Source organism: Phyllopteryx taeniolatus, chromosome 9 (assembly GCF_024500385.1).
Source record: "Phyllopteryx taeniolatus isolate TA_2022b chromosome 9, UOR_Ptae_1.2, whole genome shotgun sequence".
NCBI lineage: Eukaryota > Metazoa > Chordata > Actinopteri > Syngnathiformes > Syngnathidae > Phyllopteryx > Phyllopteryx taeniolatus.
In genome coordinates this window covers 31,680,254-31,697,407 of record NC_084510.1, presented here as the reverse complement: position 1 = coordinate 31,697,407, position 17,154 = coordinate 31,680,254, and the positions used below count along the sequence as shown (strand labels likewise).

General features: G+C 49.6%; 1 protein-coding gene across 3 annotated transcripts in view; it reads left to right on the top strand.

The window, feature by feature from the left end:
- LOC133483150 (E3 ubiquitin-protein ligase RNF123) overlaps positions 1-17,154 on the top strand; it is a 38,346-nt gene that overhangs the window by 11,283 nt on the left and 9,909 nt on the right. For all 3 annotated transcript variants that reach the window (XM_061783907.1, XM_061783906.1, XM_061783908.1), the window contains 19 exons: positions 2,616-2,677; positions 3,136-3,207; positions 4,122-4,242; positions 5,006-5,107; positions 6,095-6,195; positions 6,328-6,523; positions 7,363-7,508; positions 8,901-8,984; positions 9,065-9,172; positions 9,304-9,481; positions 9,566-9,640; positions 10,525-10,612; positions 10,675-10,762; positions 11,030-11,114; positions 12,153-12,292; positions 12,364-12,420; positions 12,838-12,969; positions 13,045-13,120; positions 13,189-13,273. In XM_061783907.1, the coding sequence (XP_061639891.1) occupies positions 2,616-2,677; positions 3,136-3,207; positions 4,122-4,242; positions 5,006-5,107; positions 6,095-6,195; positions 6,328-6,523; positions 7,363-7,508; positions 8,901-8,984; positions 9,065-9,172; positions 9,304-9,481; positions 9,566-9,640; positions 10,525-10,612; positions 10,675-10,762; positions 11,030-11,114; positions 12,153-12,292; positions 12,364-12,420; positions 12,838-12,969; positions 13,045-13,120; positions 13,189-13,273 (1,996 nt within the window). The remainder of the gene's footprint in view (positions 1-2,615; positions 2,678-3,135; positions 3,208-4,121; positions 4,243-5,005; positions 5,108-6,094; positions 6,196-6,327; positions 6,524-7,362; positions 7,509-8,900; positions 8,985-9,064; positions 9,173-9,303; positions 9,482-9,565; positions 9,641-10,524; positions 10,613-10,674; positions 10,763-11,029; positions 11,115-12,152; positions 12,293-12,363; positions 12,421-12,837; positions 12,970-13,044; positions 13,121-13,188; positions 13,274-17,154) is intronic.

The window sequence follows — 17,154 nt, the reverse complement described above, 5'->3', positions numbered from 1 at the left end:
CTCGCAACGGGCCCATCCCAAGCCTTCCGCTCACGGCATGCGTTCCGAGCGTTCCGAGCATTCTCAATCCGGGCTCCCGTCCTCTGGAGCGCCCTCCCCGCGGAAATCAGAACTGCTCCTTCTGTACGAGGGTTTAAATGAAGACTTCATTCTCCACTCGCATTTGGTTCAACCCGACACCAAATGAACCAGAAGTTTACATACACTGTGTAAAAAGACAAATGTGCATTTGTTTATCACTGTCTGACATGAACTGAGGCTAAACCTTTCCTGTTTTAGGTCAGTTAGGTTTACTAATGACCGAAGGATTTTGTTCGACACATTTTTGCAGCTTTCTTCAAGTCATAAGTGTACATACAGTAAGATGACTATACCTTTGTTTTAAACAATATGGGAAAACCCAGATGATGATGTCATTACTTTGAAAGCGTCTGATATGTTTATTGACAACATTTCAGTTGGAGACACACTTGCGATGTATTTGAACTGGGCACACCTCAAATACACCGCTTCTTCGTGTAACATCATCAATTAGCCAGGATATCAGGAAGAGAATTGTGAACTTGCGCAAGTCTGCTTCATCAATTTCCAGATGCCCAAAGGCGCCACGTTCATCTGTTCAAACAAGTATGACCCACAGATCAACGTGCATATCAAGCCGGCTGGTGCTGGTGTGAAGAGCGTGTCAATATCCACAGGGAAATGAGTACTGGACACGCATGGGATGAAAGGAGAAGCCATTACTCCCCAAAAACAAAACAAACATTTTGGTTTGCAAATGCACACAAGGACAAAGACCTTCATTTTTGGAGACGTGTCCTGTGGTCTGACCAAACTCAAATGGAACCGTTTGGCCATAATGAGCATTGTGAGGCGAGCCTGAGAACACCATCCCAACAGTGAAATGCAAGGGTGGCATGGTCCTGGTTACATCTGATTGAATTCAAATAAGCCAAGAGAATGTTTTTGAGTAGTGGGGTGTGGATGGAGCTTTTGATGGAGGGGGTTCTTTCGTTGACCCCTCCTTGAGCCGTCACCTTATCGTGGTGGAGGGGCTTGTGTGTCCCAATGATCCTAGGAGCTAAGTTGTCTGGGGCTTTAGGGTCACCCATGGCAAACAGGTCCTAGGTGAGGGACCAGACAGAGCACGGCTCCAAAAACCCCTATGACGAGTACGATAAATGGATTCAGGCTTCCCTTGCCCGGAGGCGGGTCACCGGGGTCCCCCTCTGGAGCCAGGCCCGCAGGTGGGGCTCGAAGGCGAATGCCTGGTGGCCGGGCCTGCACCCATGGGGGTGCTTTGGGAGTATGGGGGTACCGAACCCCCTGATATGGGCTGTACGACCGGAGTCAGAGTTTCCGGTGAGGGTTGGACTGTGCCAAGGCGGCCCTTTGTCACCGATTCTGTTCATGACTTTGATGGACAGAATTTCTCGGCGTAGAGGGGGCCCGCTTTGGTGGCCTCAGTATTGCATCTCTGCTTTTTGAAGACGATGCGGTTCTGTTGGCTTCATCGAGCCGTGACCTCCAACTCTCACCGGAGCGGTTCGCGGCCGGGATGAGAATCGGCACCTCCAAATCGGAGACCGTGGTCCTCGGTCGGAAAAGGGTGGCGTGCCCTCTCCGGGTCGGGGAGGAGATCCCGCCCCCAGAGCGGAGGAGTTCAAGTATCTCGGGGTCTTGTTCACGGGTGAGGGAAGAACGGAACGGGAGATCGACAGGCGGATCGGTGCGGCGTCTGCAGTGATGCGGACTTCGTATCGGTCCGTTGTGGTAAAGAAGGAGCTAAGCCGAAAGGCGAAGCTCTCGATTTAGCGGTCGATCTCCGTTCCTACCCTCAGCTATGGTCACGAGCTGCGGGTCGTGACCCAAAGAACAAGATCCAGAATACAAGCGGCCGAAATGAGTTTGAACCCCGGTCCTCAGAACAGTGAGGCAGATGTGCTGACCAGTCGTCCGCCGTTACTAAACATATGATTAGAATATACAGCTGTAACACACAAGCTGGCTACATTCTGTATGCGTGTAAAGTGTGTGCAAACTTTGCCTCTCGAGTGGCATCTGCTGGAAAACGCCCTTGGTGGACATTCCATATTTGACATGCATATGAACAGTGTCGCGCTACAAGGGCAGGTTGCCAATGATATATTATTGGTGTCAGTGCATCACTTTACCCCTTGGACTATATCCGATCCCATTTCGATAACCTAATCAGTTAAAGGTCACCACGCTCATATGGGTAAACCTTCTCACGTACGTAATATTCACCCCGAGGACCGTCAAAGACTCGACAGGCCGCCGCAGCGGCGGGTTCGGCCTGCCTTTGCAAAACGCTTGAAAAGCCTGCCGGAGCCAGCTTTTCCCCCTTCGCCGCTTCTCCCGAACTCACCGAAGGCGCGCATTCCGTAATCCCAGACAATTGACATCGGTGAAGCTGACCGACTCGTTTCATCGAGCGCATTCGTCCGTTGCCGCAAGCGGTAAAAAACGCGTGCTCGGCAACTAGTCCGCGTCACGCTCGAAACGCCGTTATGGACGAGTCAAGTCATCGTCCGCTGTAGTCTGTAGCGATCTGGTCTGTGATCAATAACAAGAGTGCTTTTGTTTCCCTCTAGTGGTGGAAGAGCTGCAAGTGCAGATCCTCCGGCTGCTGCTCAACAACAAAGACAAGAGTACAGTACGTGCATGTGTTGTTTTGGGAAACATTGTCTTGACAACATGCAAAACGTTCAAAGCATAGCACGCTACCTTTTCACATTTTACGCTTGCAGTCCACCGAGCGGCATTTTGTACGAATTCTTACAACTCTTCCCGTTACATATTTGCTCATTTAAATCTTATGAGTACATTTCCGTCTTCGTCCGTTTCTTCGATGAAGTTAAAGTTGCGAGTCGCTTCAAACAAACAAAATCCCGAAATCCCGAAAGAGTTTGGAAAAATTGCCAAGTTGTCAACACTGACTGCTTTTGGGAACGAGCTCCTCCCTGTTGGGATGTGTTGGCATGTTGTTAGCGTAAGCAGTGCACGCCAACTGGAAATGTCTCCAAAGCAAAAATCTATTCTAGAAAAAAACCGGCATTCATTGGAAAACGTCAATGACTACGACTTCGTTTTCATAGTTTTCACTTTGCTCAGGGTGAAGCCTCCCGCTACATTTTCCTCAACAAGTTCCGCAAGTTCCTCCAAGAGAACGCCAGCACCAGAGGGGTGAGAGCGCATGTCTCAAATGTTGCACACGACGGCAATTCTTCACGCCGTTTCCACATTTTCTTATGTTACAACCTCAGTCCAAAACGGATGACATCTTTTTTTTCCCCTCCAAATTCTGCACACAACACCCCGTAATGACAACGTGGGAAAACCACAAGTCCAGACGTTTGCCATGCATCTGAGGAACCGATCGGGTTTCCGCTCATCATCAATGGACTTGATTTGGAAAGGCTTTCACACCTGTTGTCCAAATGGGAAAAGCTCCTACACGATATTATCCTCCTCATGACTTCAACATATTCCAAAAATTCATTTTTCTTACTCCTCCATCTCACAGTTTGTCCCGGCATTCGATAGTTTCACTCCCAGTACGACAACCCGTTTCAAATTCATCATGTTGCGCTTGTTCAAAACACCCCGGAAACCATTTTCAACATTTCAGAAACTCTCACATTACGTTTTCACGGTAAAATTCCCACATTTAGACATTTGACAACATTTCTTGACCGATTCAAATTTCCCACTCACCTAAATCCTACATTTTCCCACCATAATTCCACATTGACACATTCAACATTTCTCGACCAATTGGAACGGTGCCGACGACAAAATAGTTTCCACATTCCCAAAGTGCACCTTTTTCAGGCTGGAGTCCCACCCTTTTTCCACGTTGAAATTGCCACATTCAGACATTCTCCGTCAACATTTCTCCAGCGATAAAAGATTTTGTTGCTGGAATGGTTCCGTTATCATTCCACAGCATTCACGCGCACTTAAATGCCATTGTCTCGTTCAAATTGGAAGAAGGCTGTAACATCTGATGAGATGTGGAAAAAGTCAGACGGCGTGAAGACTTTGCAGATGCGCCGTAACCAGCTAACGTGAGCGAACGCGTGTGCGTGCGCACGCAGCATCCGACGGCCCTGTGCCCGCCCGAGTACATGCTGTGCTTCCTGCACCGGCTGATCACGGCCGTGCGCGCCTGCTGGGACGGAAGCGGCGAGAAGAGTCCGGGCGGCGTCAGCGGTGACGGTAGCCGACCAAACGCCGCCTTGTCTCACCACTGCCAAAATAATTTTGCAACACACTTTTGGTTTCATGTCGCCCCATGACTGTCATGTCGTAAATGCATTCGAGTCACTTTGCATTGAGCGTGCTGTGAATTGACTTTTGTCATGGAACTAGTAAGCGTTGTTTTTCCACAAACTGAGGTGATCAAAAGAAGCTTCCAAAGTGTCATGTAGTAGGTGTGCAATCGATCCAAACGTAGCCAGTATGCCGAGTCGATGCTAAAGTTTAGCGAGCACAGCGGAACAAGCAAATAAACAAACTTGACGCCTTTTAGTTTACAACCAAAAGTCAAAGCAAAATGTCTGCCTTGAAGCTTTTTTGCCACTCGGACGATGGAAAGAAGATGACGCGGAGCTGGGAGGAAAGGTTGCGTCAAAGACGCAATGTCCAAAGTTTGCCATCATTTCACACTTCAAAAAGAAGCAAGTTCAATGTTTCTCCCGCAAAGCAGAACTCGTTGAGAACCGATCGTAATCCCCCCACAGGTGTCGAAGATAAACACGGACGCTTCATTTCATAATCGCTTGACAAACAAAAGTAGCACGTAGTGTAGCGAGCAAATTGGGACACCATGGACGCAGTCACACTCGACACACGGACTGGCCGATCGTTGACGGGCAGCCACTACTAAGTCTATGCTATGCTAATTAGCCCGAGCGTCTTCTGTTGTCTGACTTGGGTCTCCTTTGTCATTTTGGCTTCCGCGGACGGCTCGCGGCTCCAGCGGCGTACGTGCCGCCGCAGCTCTTCTACAACGGCAAGGTGGACTACTTCGACCTGCAGAGGCTGGGCGGCCTGCTGTCTCACCTCAAGAAGACGCTCAAAGGTCAGTCCAAAACTCCACCAAAAGAAGACCTACGCACAATGGAGAGAGGGAAAAAAAGAGACAAATACAGTCAAAATACACGGTGTCCAAAACGTACAGAATTTTTGAAATAAACAAATAAATACAAATAGAATGTGAGTGATTGCTCGTTGGCTGGCGACCAGTCCAGGGTCTGGCCACCGCTGGGATAGGCTCACTCGCGTCCAGTCAGGAAAAAGCGCGAGATGGATTATAAGCGTCCTGCTTGGTCCGCTAGAGGGCGCCGTTGCTTTGTTCACCTTGAAATTGCGTTTTGTGTTTCAAAGTGAAGCGCACACCCGAGACAATTGGGCTGATTTTCGACGCCCCAAAAAACAACGCGCAAACAAAAGTTCTGATTCGAACCACAAGCGACCGTGTTCCTGACGTCATGCCAATGCCACACCCCTTAAAGGTGCCCAGTTGTCCTGATATACAGTAATTACTTTATGAAACCAGTTAATTCCTAAAGATTCTTTTTTTTTTTTTTTGACAATTTTATTATCTTTTATATATTTTGGACTATACGGTGCTATTTCTGTTTATTAAAAACACACAACTAAAAATCTGTGTTTTGGGGGGGGGGCCGGAATGAATGAATGGTATAATTTTTGGGATTCTAATCACATGATCGCGTCGCGAATGACGTCACTCGCATTTGCTGCCGACCGAAGTTCGGATGGAAACGAAGAACTGCAGTTTCCAAATATTCTTCGTAAATCGGCGTCTTGTTGAGGACCCCTTAGATTGATTGGTTGGTCCACTGCCATTTTTGTCACTTTCCGTCACGAGCCGGCTAACGAGCTAACGACGCCCACGTGGCTCGTCAGTTGCTTAGCCGACCGACGCGGATCCATCGCACGTGTAACTGCAGAACCCACCTGCCGCACGCACGATGACAAGTAACGGTAAACGTGATTCAACGACGTTACGACAATTTGGAACGTCGCCGACCTTGTCCTCCCGCAGACGACCTGGCGAGTAAAGCCAACATCATCATCGACCCCGCCGAGATCCAGGCGGCGTCCATGGACGACCTGGACGAGGACGAGGAGAGCGGCGCCGCGCAGGTTCTTCTTGGCTTTCGTAACCCGGTTACCCGTCTCCAGCTGGGAAATGACTTTGGGGATCCCCCCGAGCTGCGGCCCGGGGACCCCGCTTTGTGACAGCTGTGTTTTTTTTTTTGTGTCCGTGCCCCGCAGAGGCCCGCGGGGGCGTCCGCGTCGACGGGCGTCGCCCCGGCTCGGCCCGGCTGGCTGAGCTCGCCCACCCTGGGGCGGGCCAACCGCTTTCTCAGCACCGCCGCCGTCAGCCTCATGACCCCCAGACGACCCCTCGGCCAGCCCGAGAAGGTCAAAGTGCGCGCCCTTGCCGTGGAGCAGCGCACTGAGGACGACAGTAAGTCATCGAGAAGGAGAAGGACTACTTTACTATTAGCCGGTGCTCTGGTTCCATCTTGTAGCGTTTGAGGGCGTTACAGGAAGAGCGTAGAAATACGCAGATACGGCGGACCCCCGCGTAGCCCCGCTTCCTGGGGGCGGTGGGGCCCACCGTAGCCGCGAATAGGTGGGTTTGTGTGTGACTAGCCGAGGTTAGGTTCCAGGAAAAGGGGCAACTCGGCGGGGCTTCACTCAGAATCCGAATCATCTTGATTTGCCAAGTAGGCCCAAAAACACACAAGGAATTGGTCTCCGGTCGTCGGAGGCGCTCGAGTACGACAACAGACGGTCAATTGACAGAGAACACCTTTGGAGACAGAAAGACATTGACAAAAAAAACAAACTATATATATCGCTATATGGTCATGCCGGTACATGATTTTTATTTTTTTGACATTTGTGCAAAAAGATGCACTTGGAGCAGTTGGAATGACTCCTATTGCAAAAGTCCGGCCGGTGCGATGAGCATGGTGCAAAGGGCGCCGTGGATGCGGTTGAAAGTGACGAGTAGCGCGATCATCTGGGACAATGTCGATTGTGCAAATGTTGCAGAGACTCCTCGGTCCTCTGGCATGAGTGGCCAGTCTCGGTCAACCACAGATATGCAAACGGTGCGGCGTGGCGAGACGACTACAGGGAGTGCCCGAGTGACGTAGCGTCGGCCCCACAGAAATGTGGTCCTTTCTAGACAGGAAGTGGATAGGCGCAAATGATGACGACGGGCAAACGGAAAATCATCTTGTTGTCGTCCGTGCCAGCGCGGCACTCTTCGCGTCTTTTGTGTCTTTTTCCCTCAAGTCGAGGGTAGCCATGGCAACGACGGCCTGTTGCTGGGGCGACCCGCCGAGGAGTCTGATCAGCCCGTGGCCGACAAATCGCTTCTGGAGATCACCGACGGGATCGTCATGATGTACAACCTCAGTGTGCATCAGCAGCTGGGAAAGGTGGGCTCGTCGTCGTCGTCGTCGTCATTTTAGTTGATTGAATTTGTTGCGTCTTTAGCGCGTGACGGGAACGCGATCTTGTTTCTGCTTTTGATCTCTTGACATGGGGGCTGCGAGACATGGCCTTCAAATGAAATCTCACGTTGAATTCACTAAAATCCCATTTAAATCCATTTTTTTAGAAAAAGCCAATGACGGTGAGCTTATTGCAAAGAAGTTTTGCTCTTGGGTTTTTTTCCCTTCTGGGATTTGCGAACGAGCGTCAACTTCCGCAGTTATAATGGAAAGGATTTTTTTTATGCGACGACACAAATTCCGAGTTCCGTTACGCGTCAACTTTCAATTTTTACAACAGAAATGTATTGATCATCACGATGCCTGTCATCAAAAAGAATGACGCAGTGCTTGCCCGCTTTGAAGTTCGGTGCGGAAGATCTCGCTTTCTCTTCATACCGATGTACCTTCTCAGCACGTGTGTGCGCGCTTGTTTGTGTTAGTTGACACGCACGCAGAGCAGAAAAAGTTTCATATTTTAGGCGTGATGTCAAAACATGACCTCCCCATCTTTTTAATTGATTGTAATATTTCGATTTTACAGACTCCTAGACGGCGGCACGTTGCTTTTATTTGACATTGATCCCAAAAACGATTTATTATTTGAATATACTTGCATAGCCAAGAGTGTATTTGTTAACATGTTTATATCCTCATAAGCTTTTTATTTGTAGGTACTTACCGGTAATAGTTTTGTGTATTCGGTAGTCTAATTAAGATTTTTGTTTTTATATATATACTTAAACAGCTAATTTTATACACTTTGCTACGCTAGTAAACACCTTTTTTATTGTTATATGTGACAGCCAATAGTCTTTATTTTGATGTACTTGTATAGTCAAAAATGTTTTGATTTATATTTCAATATTCTCAGAAAGGCGATTTTGTCTTTGTTGAGACTGACGTCGTTTCTTGAAACCTCTGCATCGTCGTCGTCCTCGTCCGAGCGCGTTCGCCCGTGTTGATTTGCGCCTATAGCGTTTCCATGACGACGTCATAGTAGCGCTCGGCGACTTTGTCGCAGACTTCCTCTCGTCCTCTTTCGCTCCTCGCGCGAAGGCGGCGGCGCCGCCGCCGACGTGTACCCGATCGCCCGACGTTCGCCGAATGAATGTCGCAAAAAGTTTGCCTGCCGACGACGCGGTCTACGCATTGGACCTTCTGGGCCTCGGGCCAACTCGTGGAAGAACTTTGAATTGTTCCGCCGACCACGAGTAAACGTCGCCGGCGTCGATAGTCCAACAAACACTCTTCGTTTGGTCTAAAGAAGCAAAGTTTTTCAAGTTCAAGTCCAGTCGGACGGAGACGTGGCAACCGCTTCGTTGTTTGTGCGCGCAGATGGTGGCGGTGGCCGACGACGTTCACGAGTACGCGGCGGCGCTCAAAGACACGGACGAGAAGATGGCGCGATGTCCGGCGAGGGTGAGTCGCTCGCGCCGCTTCGCCCGGTGTTCGTGTTCGCGTATGACTTTCACAGCTCGTCCGCGTTTGCGCCGCGGCAGAGGGCGGACATCTTGGAGGAGCTCCGCAAGAGTCGGAAGGTTTTCGCCGAGAAGTTGAACCACCTGAGCAGGAGGCTGGCCTGGATTAACGCCACCATATACTCCAAGGTCACAATGCGTGTGTGTATGTGAGATGTACGTACAAACGTGTGTGTGTGTGTGTGCGCGCGGGCGTTAAATGTTGCACGCGCACTGGCCGTTTGTGTGCGTAACGTTTGAAGGTGCTCGTGTGAGTGTAGGAGAAGATGTTGGACGTGTACTGGCTGCTGTGCGTGTGCGTGCGCACCATCGAGCACGCCGACCGTACGGGCTCGCTGTTCGCCTTCACGCCCGAGTTTTACCTCAACGTGGCCATGTACGCCTACAACGCGCTCAAGAACTACTTCAGTCTGAGCGGCAGCATGGAGCAGCTGCCAGGTGAGGCCGCGCGCACGCTTGCCGTTTCCCGCTTCCTGTCAACGACGCCGACGGCAACGAGACTTGTTGTCCCCCTCCCCGCAGGCTACGAGGAAACTTTGACACAGCTGGCGGCCATTCTCGCCAAACACTTTGCGGATCCACGCATCGTTGGGACAGGTCAGCGCGCACACACACACAAACATCAAATTCCATTTTGAGTTTGTTTGTCCTCATAAGAGTGGTGCGTTATCCTCTCCTCAACGCTTTTTGGGTGAAAGATGGGGTACTCGTTGGAAACGGTTAGCCGGTTAGCAGCCGGCCGCTAACCAACTCGACTCTCAGTGGGAAAAGGGTTCCAAATGCCGACAGATGCTAGCAGATTGCGTCAAAGCACTTTTTTTTGTATGAGACAAAGCCATGGCCTGACTAAAAGAAGCTTCTCCCCTGACTTCAACTTAGTTTATGGGCCCCGAGATGCCACAAGATGGCAGCAAAGCAATCTTTTTCATATTCGACTTTGGCCTGCCTGAGTTTTCCAGTGAATTGAATCCATCCATCCATCCATCCATCCATTTTCTGTCGCGCTTCTCCTCACGTGCTGGCTGGCGCCTATCCCGGCTATCAAACAAGCATTCGCACTCACATCCACGCCTGCGGGCGATTTCCAGTCTCCAATTCACGCCTGTTTTTGGGATGTGAGAGGAAAGCGGTGAAAAGCCACGCAGGCGCGGGGAGAACATGCAAACTCCACACAGGCGGGGCCGGGGATCGAACCCCGGTCCTCACAACTGCGAGGCGGACGCTCTAACCGGTCAAAGTGTTTTACAGAGATACAAATAGATGATTAAAAGAACATGAAATATACAAAAACCCTCACACACATATTGACTGATGCTGTGGAATTTGAATAGCAGAGGACAAATTGTGAATAATCGGGGAGCCGCCATGAATCGCTTCGGTCCTTTTCTGAGCTTTTGCGTTGCTCGTTTTCGGCCAATCGAGCGATGAATTGTGGGCCCAAAAGTTGCCGACGTCGCCGGCGTGCTGCTTTTGTCCCGTAGATATCAAAGATGCGCTGATGCAGGCGCTGGCCAGCTACGTCTGCTACCCGCAATCCCTCATGGCGGTCGAGAGGATCCCCGAGGACCAGTGAGTAACACGCACGCACGCGCGCACACGCCCGTCACAGTGTCATCGGCGTGTGTTTTCAGACGCGTGGCCATGATGAGGAACCTGCTGGCGCCCTACGAGCAGAGACCTTGGGCGCAGACCAACTGGATCCTGGTCCGGCTGTGGCGGGTGAGGCGCCGAACGCAAACGGCGCGCTCGGCCGTCCCCGATTGTTGATTTCAAACCGAGACGAAAAAGGTTGCCGAGTTCGGTGCCTCGATTTGTCTCCGACCTGTTTCGGTTCACTGCCCCTTCTGCCATCTAGGGGAAGGGCATCGAATCGTTTTGCCGGACACTATACGTCACGAGCGTAGATAGATGAGCAAAGCTCCATCCTTTGGAGTCAGTTTGGAATTGGTGCATGATGCGACGCGAGCTTATCGATGTGTGTTGCAGGGCTGCGGCTTTGGCTACAGGTACACGCGCCTGCCTCACCTCCTGAAGACCAAACCCGAGGACGCCAGCCTGCCCAGCCTCCAGAGTAGGTGACCCCGCCGTCAAACGCGTCGGTCTTCGGCAAACTAAACGGCAGATGCCGCACGCCGCCTTGCGTGTGTGCGAGTTGATTTTGCGAATCGCTCGCAGTGCGCCTTTCACACACGCCCACGCGCGTTGGATTGACAGCATGCATGCGAGCGAGCGGGCGGGCGGGCGGGCGGCCGTGATGTCGATTGACAGGTGGGCTTGCGCGGAGGAGGCCGTCTTTGATGTTTGGGATGCGCTTTTTCTTTGTACTTCCTGTCCCGCATGCTCACTCGTCGTCTTGTTCTTTTTCTTGTGGTCGCTGGCATGCTCCTGAAGGGGATTTATCTGTTGCTAGTTTCCAGAGTAAGTTTGTTTTTTATTTCTTTGTTTTTTAGTTTCCTTTTCTTGGAGTTGACCCCCCCCCCCCCCCCAATTCATCTTGTTAGCAAACAACAATTTTTGTTTTCATTTGATTTTACTTTATTTTCCCATCCTGTTGGTTTATTTGATTTTTCCATTTATATTTATGTACAATTGACAATTAATGTTACCTACTTTTTATGTTAGTTTAGTTCAATGAATAATTATTAGTAGTATTATTTATCTGATTTAATCTATTTTTATTTTCCAGAAAAAAATAGTAATTTAGTTCAGTTGGGTTTCCGGATGATATTTTTCTTTTGCTTTCCAAAATAGTGTTTTCCGTGCCTCCTTTGATTTGATTTGACCTGAATTTCCAAATCTCCTTTTATTTTGGGATCGTCATCATCATCATCATCATCATCGTTTTGGGTTCAATTTCCACGATCCTTTGAATTTACTTTGAGTTTCTTTTGATGCGTTTGTTTTCCAGAGGAGCTTTGTATTTCCTTCTTTGGTGACGGTGTTTGTTCCCCCTCCCCACCACCGCCGTCACGATACGGCCTTTTGATTTGCGCGGTCACCACGAAGCGCCGTTCACTTTTGTCCCTCGCGGTTTACGGCCGCGTCCGATCGTCTCGCCGTCGGATTTTCCGTCACGTGACCCGTTGGGCGTGCCGCGATTGCTCCGCAGAGCCGTGCCCGTCGCTACTGCTGCAGAGGCACATGGCCCGCCTGCTGAGCGTGGACAGAGACATGGCCGCCGCCTTCCTCAACAGCGTCCTCAACCAGCTCAACTGGGCCTTCTCCGAGTTCATCGGCATGATTCAGGAGGTAGCGCCCGCCTTGGCCGCGCAGGCGCCCGCCCGCCTCACATCTGGTCCGCCTTCTCGTCCTTCCCGCAGATCCAACAGGCGGCGGAGCGTCCCGAGAGGAACTTTGTGGACACGCGTCAGCTGAAGGTGAGCACGCTGTGCGACGCCGTCTCATTTAGTGTCAGCTTTTGGAGATTTTGACGGAGACGGTCTGGAGGTCATCAGGCTTGGGTGCGATCAGTGAAAACGAACCAGAACGCAATGAATTCGTGGTTTATGACTTTTTCCACACAGGGCCAGGTAACTTTGACTTTGAATATTTTTGTTAAGAAATGAAATCATCATTTTAAGATCACTTGGGTTATATTTGTCTGACATTGACATTTGTTTGATGGTCTTTAAAGAATTTGAGAAGGGGACCAATACAGTGTACTAAAGGCCCCATCGTGCCGCATAACATAGCACGCTGCGTGATGCCACGCTATACAACACCGCGTCACTCGGCGCCACGCCGCTTGGCATCATGATGACACCACGCCGCGTCCGTCCGATGTTGCGTTCCAGGTGTGCGCCACCTGTTTCGACCTGTCGGTCAGCTTGCTGAGGGTTCTGGAGATGACGGTCACGCTGGTTCCTGAGATCTTTCTGGACTGGTCTCGCCCATCCGCCGAGCTGCTGCTGCGGCGCCTGGCTCAGGTGGGCCGCGACGACGGGCGGCGGACGACGTCGCCGAGGTCCGCGTTGACCTGTCCTCCTTCTCGTGTGCCGCAGTTGCTGAATCAGGTGTTAAACCGGGTGACGGCCGAGAAGAACCTCTTCGACCGCGTCGTCAACTTGCGACTGCCAGGTACGCGCGCGCACATTTCGGCGAGCGTGCTGCGTGTGTGTTGACGTTGCTGTCGTTGCGCATTGGAGGTCTGGAGAGCGTGGACCACTATCCCATCCTGGTGGCCGTCACCGGCATCCTCGTTCGAGTCCTCGTGGATGGCGACCGGCAGGGGTGAGTGAGGGGTGGGGGGAGATGTGTGCGCATGCAACTGTCACCCAGCGCGGATGCCGACGGCCCTTTTTAGCGACCTCGCCGAATCCTAATGATGCTAACGCCGGCCGCGTGTACCGCTTCGTTCCTTCAAAACGCGTCTCCGCCATCGGGAAGACAAACGGCGTGTGCGTGTTTGTGTGTTCGCTGTCGCCATGGCGCCTGGACGGGAAATTGAATTATGGCAGCATTAGCGCTTTAGCATTAGCGTTGCAGCTTGCTGAGAAACGAGCTGACATCAACCAGTTGCCTCTTGTCAGTCATAACAGGAAATGACTAGTTTTTTTACAAGATGATCTCACACACACACACACACACACACACACACACACTCTTCCCGTGTAACTTATTCCATTTTTCCAGACACGAGCGTTCCTTTATTTTATGAATTTATTTCTTTGGTCCTGTTCGGCTTTTAGGTCAAGCTGAATGGAAAATCTGTATCCCTTTTATGCCGGAACACTTTTCCTGTGTCACGGTGGAGTTTTGAAGCTTCCGCTGTGGTTTTAGAATTGAGCTTTATTGAGAATCCGACTTGATCAATCGAAAAGAACAAACTTTCTCGAAGGGAGAGAGAAAAGACAAAGACAAAAGACAAAGCACTCATTGTAAACAGGATGAGAGAAGTCAATCATTATTATCTACAACAATGAAACCGTACCGACTGTACAAGTGAAGTGCGGTGGCATTAATTATGCGAATTATAAAAGTCTACAGGACGAGAGTATAAGTGAAGGGGATACACAAGCGATTTGCGTATTCATGAGTTTTTTGTCGCAGTAACCCACAGGGGGTCGTGTGTCTGCTGACGCATGCAAGTGAATCGATACCGCTTGACATGCACAAAGACCGACACAAGTGTCCTGTGTCTGAGGACCCCGCCCGATCAATCGAGGGGCGGGCTCAGGCCCAGGGGTTCACCCTCCGCCCCATACGCCCCGCCCCCTCCACACCCAGTAGACCAAGATGCCCAACCCGCAGGGCCTGCAATTCAGCCACGGGGGAGTGTCCTTTGTGTGTTGGAAAGGAGGGCGGATAGGGGCCCCCGACGAGGGAACGATAAGGGGGAGGAACCCAAGGAGCAGCCCGAGGGCACGAGAGGTCAGCCCCAACACCAAGTAGTCATCCAGCCCGGGGGGCCCGCCCTCAGGAGCACCGCCATGCAAGTAAGTGAGACCCACCTCCCCCCCTCCGTTGCCGACTGGGGACCTAGGGTGGAGGCAGGGCTGCCAGGCACTACCTCCTAACAGCCAACCCCCCCCCCCCACACACACGACGAGTAGGTGTATGTGGTGCATTAAAAGATGGGGAGTGTGTGTGATGTATTTAGAATCCAGGGCGGAAGGCAGGGCACACGGACCGGGAAACTCGATCCGACACCCGCACCCTCCCGATCCCGTACCGGTCCCCCAGGAACCCTCTGATACGTGTATGTGCCCAGATGTGTTTAGTGAGGAAAATCTATCCAGCGAATGGTGTGAGTGTGTGCTAAGTGCGTGAGTAAGAGGCATGGCTCCTGCAGGTCGGGCCCATTAGGCCGGACAACCGCCCACGAAGACGGCCGTCCCACCCAGACCCGCAGTTCGAGGGTGCTCTGGAGTGTTGGTATTCTTTTTTTTTTTTTTTATTGCTGCTTTTAATTTATTGGATTGAAAAAAGTTTCTGGCTGTTATTTGGAATTCTTGGAACAGTTGATCACGTGTCCTAAAAACGTTATTGTTACATAGGTGGTCAATTCCATGTTGTTCCCATGTCCTCAAATGAAGGGGGGGGGCTATATTATTCATTTCGAAATCTGGTTGATGCCAGATTGGGGAGAGCGTACTGGGAGCTAATTGAGATCTAAACTTTGCCACCAAGCCGTGAAGGTGGATGCGATTATTGGATCCTCGAAGCATTTCTGGCGTTTAAGACGAGTCGAAACAAATGGGAGTTTGGGTACTTTGATGTTGTTGCAGTGTGTTTGTTCCAATTGTGGCCAAGAATCCCACTTCTCGCTGTGGCGCAACCATTTGATGAGCGAGCTAGCTAAATAATGCCGTTTCATGTTGGGAGCATTTCGGCCTCCCTCCTGTTTACTTTTCTGAAGAGGGGATGGACTGATTGTATTTTTCTTATTTCTTGAATAAAAATGTGTTCCAGCCGAATCTAAGGTTTGAAACCATTTAAATGTGGGCTGAAATGGAATCATTGGAAAATCATTTATTTGAGGTAAGGTTTTCATTTGTATTGTAGCTCTTCTTCCCAGTAATGACACAGGCAAGTTATTCCAGCGTTTTCAGTCAGCTGAGATTTTTTCCAGAAGTGGCGTGTCATTGAAATTGGTAAGATGTGAGTTTTGACGAAATATTGATACCTAAATAAATACTTAATGTTTCCGATAGGAAGAGGGTACTCTGGGATTTGTCCGTGAGTTTGCTGTTCTTGGGACTATCGTGGATTTTGTCCAGTTAGTAGAGTCATTTGCTATTTGTGAAAATGTTTGAATGAGATTGAAGACTGCCTGAAGAGAATACTTGGCTTCCTGGAAGTCAAGAAGAATATCATCAGCATATAGATTGATTGAGTGTTCCGTCACTAGTGAGCAGATAGCTTTGTTTTTTGTTTTTTTTAAGATTAGCATTCTGACATATAGCGGCAGCAAGAGGTTGGATAAATATTGCAAATGGCGTTGGTGAGAGTGGAGATCCTTGTCTGGCTCAAACTGTAAATGAATCTCCAAAGCCAAATTTGCGAAGTACTGCAAACGGGAAAGCCCGGTTGACTTTATCGAGAGCTTTCTCTGCGTCAAGTGACGTGCTCATTAAATTCAGCAGACGTCTGACATTATTTGTGCAACTTGTAGCTTTCACGAAGCCCGTCTGGTCATGTCATCGTGGATTATCGACGGGAGTACCCTTTCAAGTCTCGCCGCGAGGGCTTTCGAGATCATCTTAATGTCTACTACATTCATCAGCGATAAGAGTGGGGTCTTTACCGGCTTTAGTATGAACTTAATTGACGCTGCGTTCATATGGCTACTAATTCTACCTTTATCCTTGATCTCATTGACTGTTCTGAAAAATAGAGGCGCTAGTATTGGCCAAAAATGTTTCATGAATTCAACAGGGATTCCGTCCGGGCCGGGCGACGGCCTGCGTCCCGGTTGCATATTTTTGAATGAGTTATGGAATTCTGTCATGGTTAAAGGAACATCGAGGCTGTCTTTAATTTGTGTATTTAATTGAGGGACGTTTCGATCCTGAATAAAAGTTTCCATTTCTTTTTGATCTGGGTTGTTCGAAGATGCGCATCAAAAATGTCATTGATTTCTCGCGGTGACTGTGTACAGTTGCCGTCTGAATCTTGAATGACTTTTCCCGATTGATTATCGTACTCACACTTAGTGTATCTTAACTGTTGTTGTAGAAAATAAGATGACATCTAACTGATGTTTTGCCTTTTGAAGTTGGTTTCTAAGCCTATCTATCGGATTAATTCAATATTCTTCTGTGAGGTGTTTAATTTTTTCCTCAATTCCATTTTCCAATTTTTGTTTGTTTTTTCTTTATACGAAGAATATGATACGATTCCAAGTGTGGTGCGAGTACCACGAGTTGTACATGGGCTCCCTCCAGTATGCCAAAAAAAAACACGACGACAAAATGTCATTTGCAACTTTTAAAATCGGAAATACAATCAAACGTTAAAATGAAACTTGTAGCTACTCAAATAGCCTCAAACTTTTGTAAAAAAAATAAATAAAAATAAAATAAAGTAGAGTACATTTTATTGTCGTAGAGTTCAGTTGTATTTAACGCTCCACTGCAGCACGTTTACATTGAATGTGCAACTGGTTGCTT